Source organism: Pyrus communis, chromosome 8 (assembly GCF_041283825.1).
Source record: "Pyrus communis isolate YQ-2024b chromosome 8, ASM4128382v1, whole genome shotgun sequence".
NCBI classification, from domain to species: Eukaryota; Viridiplantae; Streptophyta; class Magnoliopsida; order Rosales; family Rosaceae; genus Pyrus; species Pyrus communis.
In genome coordinates, this window is record NC_142572.1 from 12,393,022 (window position 1) to 12,407,869 (window position 14,848).

General features: G+C 35.3%; 1 protein-coding gene across 1 annotated transcript; it reads right to left on the reverse strand.

Annotated features, from left to right (window-relative positions):
* Positions 1–3,414: 3,414 nt before the first annotated feature.
* LOC137717922 (UDP-N-acetylglucosamine transporter UGNT1) lies at positions 3,415–8,913 on the reverse strand. The gene is made up of 10 exons (XM_068457427.2): positions 8,486–8,913; positions 5,977–6,053; positions 5,561–5,725; positions 5,327–5,460; positions 4,905–5,035; positions 4,761–4,805; positions 4,541–4,638; positions 4,156–4,263; positions 3,984–4,040; positions 3,415–3,893 (listed from the first exon to the last, which is right to left on the reverse strand). Exons 1-10 carry the CDS (start codon positions 8,646–8,648, stop codon positions 3,819–3,821), a joined length of 1,053 nt encoding a protein of 350 aa, XP_068313528.2. The 5' UTR covers positions 8,649–8,913; the 3' UTR covers positions 3,415–3,818.
* Positions 8,914–14,848: the final 5,935 nt, after the last annotated feature.

Consider the following 14,848-nt stretch of genomic DNA (forward strand, 5'->3'; position numbering starts at 1 on the left):
GAGAAAAGAAGGGGAAGGCAGTTTGACGTTTTGAGTCGTTACGCACGCGCGGTTTTGCGCTCCTTTGATTTTTTAGGACCAGCTCTAATTAACACACTAGTTATTTTATAGTTTAACTAATAAAGGGGGCACGCCAACTTGGTAAAGTTTCGTAATACCTAAATTGTCTTTCTTCTATTAGAATTTCAAAGCAAAAATAAAAATCATATAGGGTGGTTAGTAAGTTCATTACTATTCAAAAGGCTTATTATTTGAAATGCTTCATGAAACTGCTGTTTAATCTCAGTTTACCTTTGAAATTGGTTTTATCTCACTTTGACTTCCTGAAACTGACATTTTCAACTCTTTTGGTCTCACTTAACACCATTCCATTAAACAACTGTTAAATTCAAGGGTATTTAAGATATTTTATTTTTTACACATTTATTTACGTTTAGCCTATACACTAAACTAATCTCAGTTCTGTTTTTGACAAATCTAATTCAAACCCTAGGTGTTGAGGCTTTTTTAAAATAAATTATTCAATCAATAGAAAATTTTCAAGCAACAAAATCATTATATCAACCAAAATAAGGGTTACATGTTTGTTTTAGAGTCGTTTCACTCATAAGGCATCCATGTATTGGCTCAAAATTTTGCACTTAAAAATTCTCATTACAGCATAAAGGAAACATGATAAGCCCATTTCACGATATCTTTCTAATCGAAATTGATCTAACCAAGTTTCACCCATAAAAAAAAAAAATAATCTCAGATCAATTACACAAAATATAATCTAAAATAAAGCCATTAAGCTATCATATCCACAATATCCCAAAAAAAATCATCTAAAACAATTGTGCATAGTTTGCAACCAAAAGTTTATTCGAAAATTTTCTTTTGATTGAATAATTTATTTTTAAAATGCCCTAACTCATGGGGTTTGAATTAGAGTTGTCAAAAATGAAATTGAGCTTGGTTTAGTGTGTTGGCTAGAGTTAAATACAATGTGTAAAAAGTCAAAAATGTAACATCCCACATCGCCCAGGGGAGTGGATCTTGTAAGCCTTATATGTATATTTTCATCTCTATCTAGCACGAGGCCTTTTGGGAGTTCACTGACTTCGGGTTCCATTGGAACTCCGAAGTTAAGTGAGAAAGAGGCCAGAGCATTCCCAGGATAGGTGGCCCACTGGGAAGTTCTGCTAGTGTGAGTTCCCAGAAACAAAACCGTGAGGGCGTGGTTAGGGCCCAAAGCGGACAATATCGTGCTACAGTGGAGTCGAGCCCAGGTTGTGATGGGGGCTCGGACGGAGAGCCCAGGTTGTGATGGGGGCTCGGACGGAGATGTGACATAAAATACCCCTGAATTTAACAGTTCTTTTACGGAATGGGGTGAAGTGAGACCAAATGAGTTGAAAATGTCATTTTCAAGGAGCAAAGTGAGACAAAATCAGTTCTAAGAATAAATTGAGAATAAATGGCAGTTTCAGGAGCATTTGAATTAATTAACCTTTTTCAAAATATGTTGTAATAATAAATAATAATCTCTAAGATAAGTAAAATAAAAACAAAAAACAAAAAAGTAAAACAATAAAAAAGAGTCAATTGGCACACACGTAAGCGTGTGGCTAGAAGTTAGTATATCTCTATATATAAAGTCAACACCCTAAAATGATGAAGTTTTTAAAATTTCTAAAATGCCCCTTCTCACATTCAATCCTTGAAACAACACACATAGAAGCAGTTACTCCAGACTTAGTTTCATTTTTGGCTTATTTAATTAATCAAATTTAAATCACTTTTTTATTCAAATAAAAAAAATACACAAAGCCAAGATATATAAAGCTAGAACGCAAAAAAAGTGAATCACTCATAAATACATTTAAAAAAAAATTAAAAGAACTAAAATTACAAGTAAAGAATAAGATGTAAAAAGCAAATCACCACACACGCTCACAAATGGGGCAAGAAGATAGTAGTTTAACTAATTGATTGATAATTATTCTACAAAAAATAGTTTTTTTTTTTGTTTTTTCCTTCATTGAAAGTTGGGATACAAAAACATATTATTTATAACATCCGCTTTTTTAGTATAGATAATATCGTATGTTTAAGAAAAAAAAAAAACAAAAACCATGTTATTAACAAAAAGATCGTTGCATTAGTACATTTTCAAATAATTATCTCCATTAAGATCTTAGGGGCAGCTCAAGTGGTTCGAGAGGATGATGTAACGATTTTAAAATTATTATGAGTTTTATATTCGATTAAAATAAATACCCAAAATACTTGCTCCTTACATGGAATCACACCAATATCTTAATTTCCAAATAGGGAACCCTGCATTTTTTCAATACATTTCAGAACAGACATTGGTTCATTTCTAAGATTTGATTACGAGACTTTGATTAATTGCCACATCAACATTTTCTATTTTTTAAATTACATATAATTTGTTTAAAGGCATTTTCACTTCACCTTGTAACTAGTTGCCTACAATTTAGGAAATTTTATTTTCCCGGTCCTTTAAACTCCTACGTTTTAATGACTCTTTCTATAAAAAATATTAATTAATTAAAGTAATTCCTCATTATTAGGACAAAAAGTAATAAAACTTATGTTTCGAAAACAAATACAAAAAATTCAAATGTACCAAAAACTAAATGTACCAAAAATTCAAATGTATCAAGAAGCCAAATTGACAAAAAATTCAAATGTATCAAGAAGCCAAATTGACAAAAAATTCAAATGTACCAAGTAACCAAATGGACCATTATAATCAAACTTACCGATATAACCAAACTTACCTAACAACGAGTTTTGTTACATTCTATTTAATTTACTAAAATAAATATTTTAATAAAAAATAAATAAAAAAAATCTTAAATCATCATAATAAGAGATGCATAAAAATAGGAGAAAAAAAAGGAAATGCTAACGTGAATAGACTTCTAATAAAATAAAATTAAGCACCAAAATTGTAGGGAAAATGTTTAATCAAATTTGCAAAAGCAATAGATGTTTAGTCTATGACATTTAAAAACGAGGCGTTTATATCAAAATGTCCCTTTCAAATAATCTATCTGCGTGTTAACCAAAAAAAAAAAAAACCTATCTATGCCCATTTAAAAATAATCGGTTGGATAGAATAATATTTTTCTAATAACAAAAAAAAAAATAATAATAATTCGACGTTCATATTTTTCAGATTTAAACATGGCAGGCCAACATCAAAATTTCAGGCACACGAGTTTGATTCTTGTAACAGCTTCTGTCAAATTTAAGAGGGACATGGAAAAACCTTTTATTTTTATTTTTTTGTTTTTTGTTTTCCAACCTCCAAAGGACAGGAAAATTCGTTGTCTTAACAGAAACATGCAAGCACATGCACAAACACAAACAATATAGTTCCAACAAAAAAAAAAACTATGATTAAGAGTTTATACGAAACTACATTTTGCGTTTCATAAATTTTTTCGCGCCGTCGCTTCAAAATTTGAGCGTATGTGACTGAAAATATGGGAAAAAAAAGGAGAATATTCATCGTATACAATGCCAAAGCTCAAACAAATTACATCGCCAAGCAGCCGGCAATGCCAAATTGTGCAGCCGTGGTTTCTAACACCTACTGATCGGTATAGAAGAATACGTACACGGAAAAGAAGCAGGCTTCATTTCCAGTTAACAGTTAAATCCACCACCGAGCGATGTCTCCGGTCCTAACGCTGCACATCTCACTCCGAGAGCCCGACAATCACAAAACCAAAATTGGCGGGGCAAACAAGGGCAGCAACTAATCGTCTTCAGGTGTGAGAAGTAGACATTTGTTGAATATGTTACTTCCCTATGAGCTTGTAGTAGGCATACAACCCAGAGCCAAGGAAACCGAGAAACTGACCGATAACATTCAACTACCAAAAACGAAACAGTAAAAATACTCAAATCTCTAAATAAATACTGAAAAAGTTATTTTGTTAGAGCGGAGAATAGTTTGCACTTACGATATCAAATGGAAGGCCACCGAATAGCATCCAACCAAGTCCGATGGTAAAAAAATCCTGTAACAGTTTAGACACCAGAAAAGTATGGTCACACCACCGGGAGAAATTCATACAGCGGCTGCTAAGTTATGCTGTAATACATCTAAGAGACGGAAATATAGGCTACACAAACCTTCAAGTTACCGCAAATTGTCTGCGTAAGAGCTGAATTTAGAGTTGTGTTGAGGAATATGCTGTAGTTCAAGAAGAATGCCAGTATACAGGAACAAAGCAAGACCGCCTGCCAAAGGGAGGGAGAAAAACAGAAAACAACAGTGGATCTCAATCAAAACCACAGGAGTTACTTGGAAGTTGTATTTAAGTACTGCAAGAAGAATAAGCATGTTGTACTCGAGTAATTGAAGTCGACTGAATCTGTGAAATGCCGGAAACCCATAGGGAAGATGTAAAATGCTGCTTACAAATAGTTCTTTGTTCTTTTCTTTCAGTAAATACCATTGTGAACTATTAAGTGTGCATGCATTAGCAGAGAAGAGTAGCATTGGTAAAGAATGTACCATAAAACCCGGTGAAAGGAGATAAGGAAAGTTGATTGTTGCCTTCAAGTCACCACGAATAAAAGTCAAAAACAGCAAAACTGGTCCGCATATGAATCCTACCATAGAGAAACAATACCATTTGTGTCACAGCTTGATTCAATTAAATGAAATTCAAATTATGCACAAAAGTTTAAAAAACCCGAAAGGGCACAGGTTGAGTCGGGATGTTTTCTACTACCATTACACCACATGAGGCCAAAACTATTAAGGCCACTGGATTTCCCTGAGAAAATAAAACTAACAGTCAATATCATAGAAACCTGTCAAACTAGCAAAGTGGAATGCATTGGATTTCTCCGAAGATAAAATGTTGAGGTATTACCAATACGGGCTATGGTTGCAAGATATACTGCTGTCGTGATGTTGGATAAGAAAACAACACCATAGCCATAGGCATCAAATGAAAAATCCCGAGATCCAGCAACAAATGCACCAAGAACAATCACACCGACACTATTAACAACCTTAACATATTCAGTTAAATGAGAAAATTGGGTAGATGGCCATAAAGTAAACACATAATGTAGAACCATTTTTCATCACATTCGCTCATGGGTTAATATAGAACTCTCTCACTCGACCAATTCACGAGCACAAACAAAAGTGCCAACAGATCAACATTCAGAACTTTCATCGAATCAAAATGAAACTATACAATTCTTTACGTTTATTTAGAAGAGTAGATGATCTATACATATTATCATCAGCATATACAAAATAAATTACATACAAAGGGCTACTTACCTTCGAACAATAGGAGATGTATATCTCTGCCCAGCCAAAACATACTCCATAACCATCGTCAATACTACAGTAGTCCTCCTAAGGGTGGTGTACATGGGAACATTTACCCCGCGGACAGACTCCATGGAGGCTAGCTTTCAAGGAGAAATAAATGAATGGGCAAACATTAATCACAAATACAAGAAAGCTACTGATTAATAGTTACCCATCAATACTAGATTACAAGATGCATACCATGTACATCAAATAGGCTCCTGCAAGAGGAAGGGTTTTCTTCAATGTCTTTAATGGTACAAGTGTAGTGGCGTTGTCGTCATAAATGATCGAAGATTCACCTACTGTGAAAGAAATCATGTTCCACCGTCTCAAGGTGTAGAGAAAACCACACGAACATATCATCTGCAGTAGTAACCATAAAAAAGGAAAATGTCTTATTTATTTATCATTAGCTATTCAATATGCAGGGCAAACCATGAAGTTACGCACGAAAAGCATTCAAAACAAAGCCCACAACAACATGAGGTTAGACAGTGCCTTAATTTTACTGAAAGAAATGAATTTTGCACTAGAACAGCACAAGAAAGCAGGCAGCAGACATAAATTCCAACCAAAAGACGAAAGATTAATGTAAGATACGTTTGGGAAAATACCTGAAAAAGTGTGATAACGTTTGCACTTGGAAATTTATAAGAAGACAGAGCTGCCTTGTTGAACATCACCAACAGCACTACAAAACAAAATGGGAACAATTAACTAACAAGTCAACAGTCTTCAAAATTTTCACACTCGTTTGGGATTGTCTCTCTAGAAAGCACTTCTACCAGTAAACTGCAGCAGCAGCAGCAGCAACAACAAAGCCTTATCCCACTAAGTGTGGTCGGTTGTATGAATCCTAGAACGCAACTGCACTTGGTTTGAGCCAAGTCTTCTGTTAGCTCCAAGTACTCCATGTCTTTTCTTAGATTCTCTTTCAAAGTCTTCCTAGGTCTCCTCTACCCTTTTTTTCTTGAGCCTCTGTCTCATAATCGCATCTTCTAACTGGAGCATCTGTAGGTCTTTCGTTTACATGTTCAAACCACCTTCCCCGTTCTCTCATCTTATCTTCAATGACAACTACTCCTACTTTACCTCGGATATCCTCATTCTTAATCGTGTCCTTTCTCATGTGCCCACACATCTAACGAAGCATTCTCATCTCCGCTGCACTTATTTTTTGCATGTATTAATGCTTGACAACCTAACATTCGGCACCATAAAGTATTGTTGGTTGTCATCCTATAAAGTTTTCTCTTGAGCTTTAGTGGCATGCGATGGTCGCATAACACACTCAATGCACTATTCCACTTTATCAATCAGGCTTGTATTCTATAGTTGAGATCTCCATCCAATTCTCCGGTCTTTTGCAAGATACATCCAAGATAACGAAAGTGTCCGCTCTTTGGTACTTCTTTATCTCCAATCGTAACCCCTATCTCATTTGGAACCCCCTCACACTAAACTTGCACTCCATATACTCAGTCTTTGACCTGCTTAGGCAAAAACCTTTAGATTCCAACACTTCCCACCAAAGGTTAAGCTTAGCATTTACTCCCTCCTAAGTTTCATCCGTCAACACTATATCGTCTGTGAAAAGCATACACCAAGAGATATCATCTTGAACATGTCCCGTTAACTCATCCATTACCAATGCAAAAAGGTAAGGACTTAAGTTTGAGCATTGTGTAACCCTATATGGGAAAGCCTTCAGTCTGTCGTTCATGAGTTTTTACAGTAGTTCTTGCTCCATCATACAAGGGAGTACTTGGATATATGCTACTCGTACTCCTTTCTTCTCTGGGATACTCTAAAGAATTTCTCTTGCGACCGTATCATATGATTTTTCCATATCTATAAAGACCATGTGAAAATCCTTTTGCATATCTCTATATCGTTCCATCAATCTTCGAGAGCGATAAATTGCCTCCACGGTTGAGTGCCCTAGCATAAACCCGAATTTATTGTCTAAGACCCGTGTCTCTTGCCTTAGTCTATACTAAATTACTCGCTACCAAAGCTTCATTGTATGACTCATAAACTTAATACCCATACAGTTCATGCAATTTTGTATATCGCCTTTATTCTTGTAGATAGGCACCAAAGTACTTTTTCGCCCCTCATTTGGCATCTTCATCGCTTTCCAAATTTTATTGAAAAGGTTTGTGAGCCGTGTCCATCTCTCCCAAGACCTTCCACACTTTGATCGGTACATCATCAGGGGCCATTTTTTTTCTATGCTTTATCATTTTCAAAGCTACAACCACTTCTTCCTTCTTGATTGGGCGGTAGAACAAGTAATTTCTACCCGAGTTACTCAACTCCCCTAAAGAAATACTCCTTTTGTGTTCTTCATTGAAAGGATTATTAAAATAAGATCTCCATCTGTCTTTAACCGCATCCTCAGTAGCTAGAAACATTTCCAATTCTCAATTCTGATGCACTTTATTTGGTTCAAGTCACTTGTCTTCCTTTTCCTTACTCTAGCTAGTTTAAACATTTCCAACTCTCCTTCTTTGGTATCTAAACGCTTATATGTATTATCAAGGGACACTAGCTTTGCTTCTCTCATTGCTTTCTTCGCCTCCTTCATCACTATTTTATAATTTTCACAGTTTTCATCAATTCTATCCTTGTTTCTGGCTTTACTTCCTTCTTAGCTTTGACCTTTTTCCTGTATCCCTCTTTCTACCACCAACATTCCTTTTGATGTGTAGCACAAACCTTGGAGTCTCCTATTACCCCTTTCGCAACTTTTAGGATACAGCTACTCGTAAGCGCTTATGCCAAAAGTGTTTTTCTTATAAACACATTCAATTTTTTATAAAGTATCCAAGTGTTTCCTAAAGAAGCATCTGAAATGTGCTTCTCCAGAAAACGCTTCTACGAGCCACACTTCTAAGTTTTTCTACCAAACTTAGTCATAAGCGCTTTTAGCTAACAGAATACGCACTAGGAATGAAAAAACCCAAATTCATATCAACACAATCAAGCCCATTTAAGCTTTTAATTTTCTTCAAGATTTTTAATAATTTCAATTTCTTTAAAGTTTGAAACTTTAATTTCTGGGAATCAAAAGCTTCAAAAATTGCAGCAAACGAAAAATTAGAGGGACGTGTAATTTACCTGCGCAAGCCATGTAAGAGATGGCAGCGTAGGCTCCACGTCTGGTCATGGCGGATCCTCTGAAGAACTTCTCATCGTCGTCAGCTCCAATGAGTCTCTCTCTCTCCTGGTCACTCGGAGGATCCGACACCGGCAATATCGAATTCTTGCCCGAACCCAACATCTCTAATCTCTCTCGGAGTCTCTCTATACGAACAGAGAGAGTTCAAAGTTAGGGAATTGAATGGAAGAATGAATTCAGTTCAATTGGGAGTCCGACCTTGTCTGGGGCGGGTCCGAATTGGCCAGGTAAATGGGCCCCGACCCAACTGGTCAACTGGGTTAGATAAGATTAATGAGTGAGATTTGGTGAATTGGGCTTAGACATGAGTCAATTTTGCCGATTTGATGACGTTGACTTGGCAAATGGTGTTTTCTACAACGACTATAATTCAATTATCTTGGGAAGTTTCTTGAAGTTGTCACGAGACCGACGATGGTGTCGTTCTAATAAAAATGTTTGTCTCGCTGGAAAAGTCAATATTTAGTAATTTTGATGGATACGATAACTATAATATAACGATATTTCTTTTATAAGCAAGATGTTTTGAATTGATTTTTGTTGATGATAATTTCAATACTAATTTATTATCTTTATTATGTAACATAATTCAAATTTTAGAGCAGTTTGTGGCCAATTGAATATAGATGGTAAATCTTCTTTCTTTCCAATAGATGTTTCAAATATTTATTTTATTAACATTTAAGCCCTATAGTTACATTATCGATTAAAATATTATTACAATTGTTTTTAGTTTTCATCTTATTGGTTGATAATGCAGGGTCCTTTTCAACCCCGATAAGGCCAAAGGAACATGGGCTCAAAGGAAAGTCAAGGCCTAGAGAACATGGGAAAAGTGAGGGCAAGCGCTTCGAAGGGCTCAGGCCTCTGAGTTCCTCCAGGAAGCCCTTTCCGAGCATTGAGGGGTGAAGTCGCCTCTAACAACTTTTAGGTACAAGACCCAGGGGCAGAGGAGACAAACCTACTTAAATGTTTACTCTAAGCCAAATGTTAGTTAAACAAAAGACAGAAAGCCTATGAAAGGACATAAAGGCTGACAAGTCTGAATTTCATTTACAGACTCCTACTAACTACTGGGTCGAGCAAGGTGCTCCCTCAACTCGTTCCAACACGGGATGCAAGTGGATCTATGCAGAAGCCACTTTGCCGCCACGTGTCGGCCAAAGAAGAGGAGGACAACTCGTGGGCGAAGTTTTTAATACCCCCTATTTAAAAAAAAAAAATAGTTATATATATATATATATATATGTGTGTGTGTGTGTGTGTATGGGGGGGGGGGGGTAATTATTTTTACATAATGGTTTTATTAGATTTCTTTTATGCAAGAACCTACTTTCAATATGTAAAATAGTCTCAATGTAAAATCCTTTGCTACAAAATTAGTTCAAAAAACTAGCTAGTATTTATTTCATGTTCATATGTAATTAGAGATATTTTTAGTTTGAATTGGAGAAGGGGATTATGATGAGTTTGGCTTGATTTTTCTCACGAAGGTAAGGTGTTATTTTGACAATCATTAGAGAGTAAAGAGTAGGTATCATTCATCACTCTAGAATAAGAGGTGGAAGTCTATTTAAGGGTGAATTGGCAAGTTTGTAATCATTAGGAATGTAGGAGTTAATGATTGGTGATGATTCATCCCCCAAAATTGGAGAGTTGTGAGTCTATATAGGGCCATAGACTATTTATGTGTGTCTAAGTGCATTAGTTGGCAATATTTTGTGGTTTTAGAGTGTTGATTCACAAGGCTAAGAGGAATCTTAATCATTTGGTTATAATATTCTCTATTCAATTTTGTTCCAAATCTTCCAATGAGGTGAGAACGGGTGGATTTGAAATGCAAGTGTAGACATGTTTGAAGATCTTTAACATCCAGAAGTAGCAGCCTTGATATGATTCATTCTCTATAATAAAGGAGGAGCTAAGGGAAACACCACCAACAACAACACACGGGGAAACAAGAATAAAAAAACCTCATCTCCTTCCCAGATCACTTTTCTCATTTTCCCATTTACTTTACATTATGTAAAGGCTTTAAGCCATCTTTCATTTGTAAGTCCCTCAAATATAGTGAAATACAATGAAAGAAAACCCCAGTGGATGTAGTCGATTTGGCGAACCACTTAAATCTTTTGTTGTTTATGCATTTACATTTTGAGATCATTGTTATGAGAGCACTCCCACCAAACCATCAAAAATATCCTTTTACTTCCCTTGGGAATGCTATAAAATAAGGGGGACAAATCCCATAAAATGCATGAGAACTTACCTAACAGAATTGCTCTATGGAACTTAAATGGGTTTATGCATCAACATCACCTAGAGAGATGGAGTAAAATGGTAAAGTAATAATTCTCAATTAGATTGTTGTGTGTTATCCATATTATATATTATTGATAATATAATACGATTTTGGCTGCTAACAATTTGATTAGTGTTGCAGATATAATACAATTTTGACTACTAACAGTTTGATCAATGTTGCAGATGTTATAGAGCATGTGATTATTGATATCCTTGTTACATGGCATATACATAAGCATTCTTGTAAAGTAAGAAAAAGAGTTAAATTGTGTTTGAGTTGTGAGGATATTCAAGGGCTAAAGTTTGCCTTGAATATAAAATAATGAACCTTGTATATGTCAGGCGTTGGGTGAAGGGCTTGAGTATACAAATTGGTTGATTATAAAAACAATGAAATCTTGTGTATGTCAGGCGTCGGGGGAAGGGCTTGAATATACAATTGGGCGTCAAGGGAAGTGCCTGTATAATAAAGTGGAAACTGAGAATTTAATTACAAAAATTGGGTTTAAGGGATGAATGGGAGTTAACTCATATTCTAAGGTATTCGGAGCCAAGTGGTATAAACATGGTATGGGACGTGCAGGCTTAGATGCCTTAGGTGTGTGTTAGCGGGGTTAGAAGGGAGTGAGTACATTCATCCATCTCATTTGCATATATTTCATGCATTTGAAAGAATTGTTACAATTTAATTATTATTTAATTGGTAGTTCTTGTTGTGAATTAATTTGTGCACCATAGTTATTCCGCTGCGTATTTGATAAATTTTATGTAAGATTTTGTTACACGATGTATTGTGTAATCAGTTCCAAATAATTTCAATTTTATTTTCCACCGTATCTTGGTTGTAGAATTTATTTCTATAGCTACGATATGGCTCACACCCTAACTCGTGAGTAGTCTTTATTCGTGGGTTGGGGCATGACAAAGTTAGTACATTATGAGCATTAAATGCAAGGAAAGTGACAAGTTTATAGGGAAAATGGACTCAAGAAATTGCCTATATAAGAAGGCCAAGAAACCCTTAGAAAAGGGTCGGACGAATTGAGGGAGAAACATATTGTTCTAGCCAACATCTACTTGGAATACAATTTATCATAAATAAAAGGAAACTCAGTGGATATAACCTAATTTTGAGGGTGAACCACTTAGGCCTTGCATCCATTTTCATTAGTTGCAAAGCCCAAGTCCTTTAAAAATCGACACTTGATCCATTCAATCTTTGTTAGATTCACCATTTTTTAGCATTGACAGTTTGGCATTGTTTTTGGGAATACGCATACAACTTGGTCACGTGTTTCTAATCAGTAGATCACCGGCCCTTGGCTCCAGAGACGATGAAAGGCGGGAACATCCTGAACCTATCAAAGAGTTGGAAATCGTTATCCTATTGGAGGAACACTCGACGACGGTTGTAAAAATTGGTACCAAGTTGAAGGAAAGAGTTCGGGAAGAGTTGTAGCTTTCTCGAGAGCCCACTCTAGCGGATTCGTCTGGTCGTACGTGGACATGTCAGAAATTAACCCAAGTATCACCTCCCATCGCCTAAGTATCAACCCCTATTATCAGCCCGTCTGGCAAAATCAAGGTTGTAAAAGACTCTAGGTGCTAGTCGGGAGGCGGGCTAGAGCTTAGCGCCTAGACGGCTAGGTGGGGCCTAGGCAGACTAGACGGATTTAAGTAAATCTATTATATTTCGTGTAAATAAGAGTCTGTTTATACTTAAAAAATATATAACTTCATCATAAACTACAAAATAGAATTCATATGTATTATGAAGTATTGAAACATAATGAAAACATGTGAAATAAGGATATAATGTGTGTTCATTTAAGTATGCAACAAGTCTCTTACAATTTATTGGAAAAAAAATAAGGGAATTATTATTAGCACTCCAAAAATCTCATTTTACACTCCAAACTTTCTATATTAGAAAAGAAAAATACACTTGTGAGGAGTGTAGAATGAGATTTTTGGAGTGCCAATAACACTTTCCAAAAAATAAAATGCAAAATGAAAGTTATCTATTTTCTGTCTAAGTGAGTTGCGATCTAGGCTGGTCTGGGCGAGCTAGGCGGGTGCCTTAGCAGGTCTAGGCACCATTTCTTAATTTTCAAACGTTTAGACATTAATCAGGGTGATGACCATCTACCTAGAGCCTATGCGGAGCCTAGACGGCCTTAGGCGGCGATTTATAGAACAGTAGGTAGAATCATAGATCTTACAATGCCTAGCTTTATAAGGTCATGAAAATGGATGTGGACAAGTCGCTCGACATTGAGTTCATCAGGACAGTAGACTACTCAAAGTGGTTGGCCAACGTCGGCATGTAGAAAAAGATATCGATTACCGAACGCCCGGTCAAATGAAAAAGTGCACCGACTATACAGACCATAACGAAGCTTGCCCCAAGAATAAATTTTTGTAAGAACTCATATTTTTTTTTACAAATATGATTTATGCTATTTATTTTCAAAACCAAATATAATTCTTTTATTGGGTTTTCTTTTATATATACATATAATTATATTTCTTATATGTATAGGTTTTTGGGTACTCCACTCGTATTCTTGTAATAGCTATGTTAGTACTTTGTACCCGTTGGATTATACTGGGTTTTTTAAAATAGATTTTAGTTTTTAACACCCTTATCAATTGGCTAGTTATCACTATTTGGTGATAGTATTGCATACAAACAGGAAGTGTTAAACATATTGAGCAAAGTTCTTGGTATTAGGAGGTGGCATCTTATTGAGCGCTCTTATCTACTTTCATATTTGGCAATAGAGTAAAGTGCTTATCAGGTCTTGAGATTTTTAGGGTCCGGGATGATGCTAAAAAATGCACTCTAACTTCATATATGAAAATTATTTGTTTTCACACGTAAATAAGACTTCAATAAAATTATCCATAGAAAAGCACTTTAAACTCAAAATAATTTATAAACACGGAAAAGTTAATTTATTTTGTACTGAGAGAAGGAAACCAAAAAACTCTGAGCTTACAAGTAGATAGATGATGAGTTTTATTCTCTTTCTATCTGAACTTTTAAAATATTTTTATATAAATCGTGGGGTGTTTTTTCTTATTTACTAACCTTGTCAATATGGAACTGAAAAAATAATGATGTTTTCGAGTCTTTAATTAGTATGTATAAGTAATGAATGAGCACTAAATCAAACCTTTTCATGACACGTCATACGATTTGCAAATTTGGTATATACATTACTCTTTGTGAATGTTAGCTTTGAATTGGAACGAATTTTTAAAAACCACAACCCACATAGCTACTAGCCAGTAATTAAAAGAATTAACAACAAACAGAAATTTTAAAAAATTGAAAAGAATAAACATGCACGCATAGTATTTTGAACTGAGGACCTCTCGTTAATTTTAAACAACAAAAACCATTGCTTCTAATTAAATTTATTGATCATTTGGCCAAATTTTATAAATCTATACTCTTATGAAAAGAAATTCGTAAAAATTGAAAATTAAATGTACACACACGGTGTTTTGAACTCAAGACCTCCTCATTAATTTTCATTAATTTTAAACAACAAAGCCACCAGCTTTAGTTAAATTTCTTTGTCATTTAACCAAATTTTATAAATTTATACTTTTATGAAACATATATAAATATCCGACCTAGTAATTTTGGTACCCCCAATTTTTTTGGGCCCCGGACGATCGTCGAGCCCGCACAGGGCTTGGGCCGACCCTGGTGCTTACTAAGCACCCTACATGACTTGGATGTGGACTTGTGGAGATTAGTTGTAGTTGTGGCACAAATATATGTAAGCCAACATATTAGTCTAGTAAGTTATAGACCTAGGAGGTGTATTCAATTGGAATTTTGAGAGAGTTTTAGGAATTAATAATTTCAGGAGAATTCAATTAGGAATTTAAAAGACTTTATAAAAGTTTAGGTGTATTCAATTGAGAATTCTAAATATTTTTTAAAAGTCACTAGGAATATAATGTATCATCTAAGATTATAA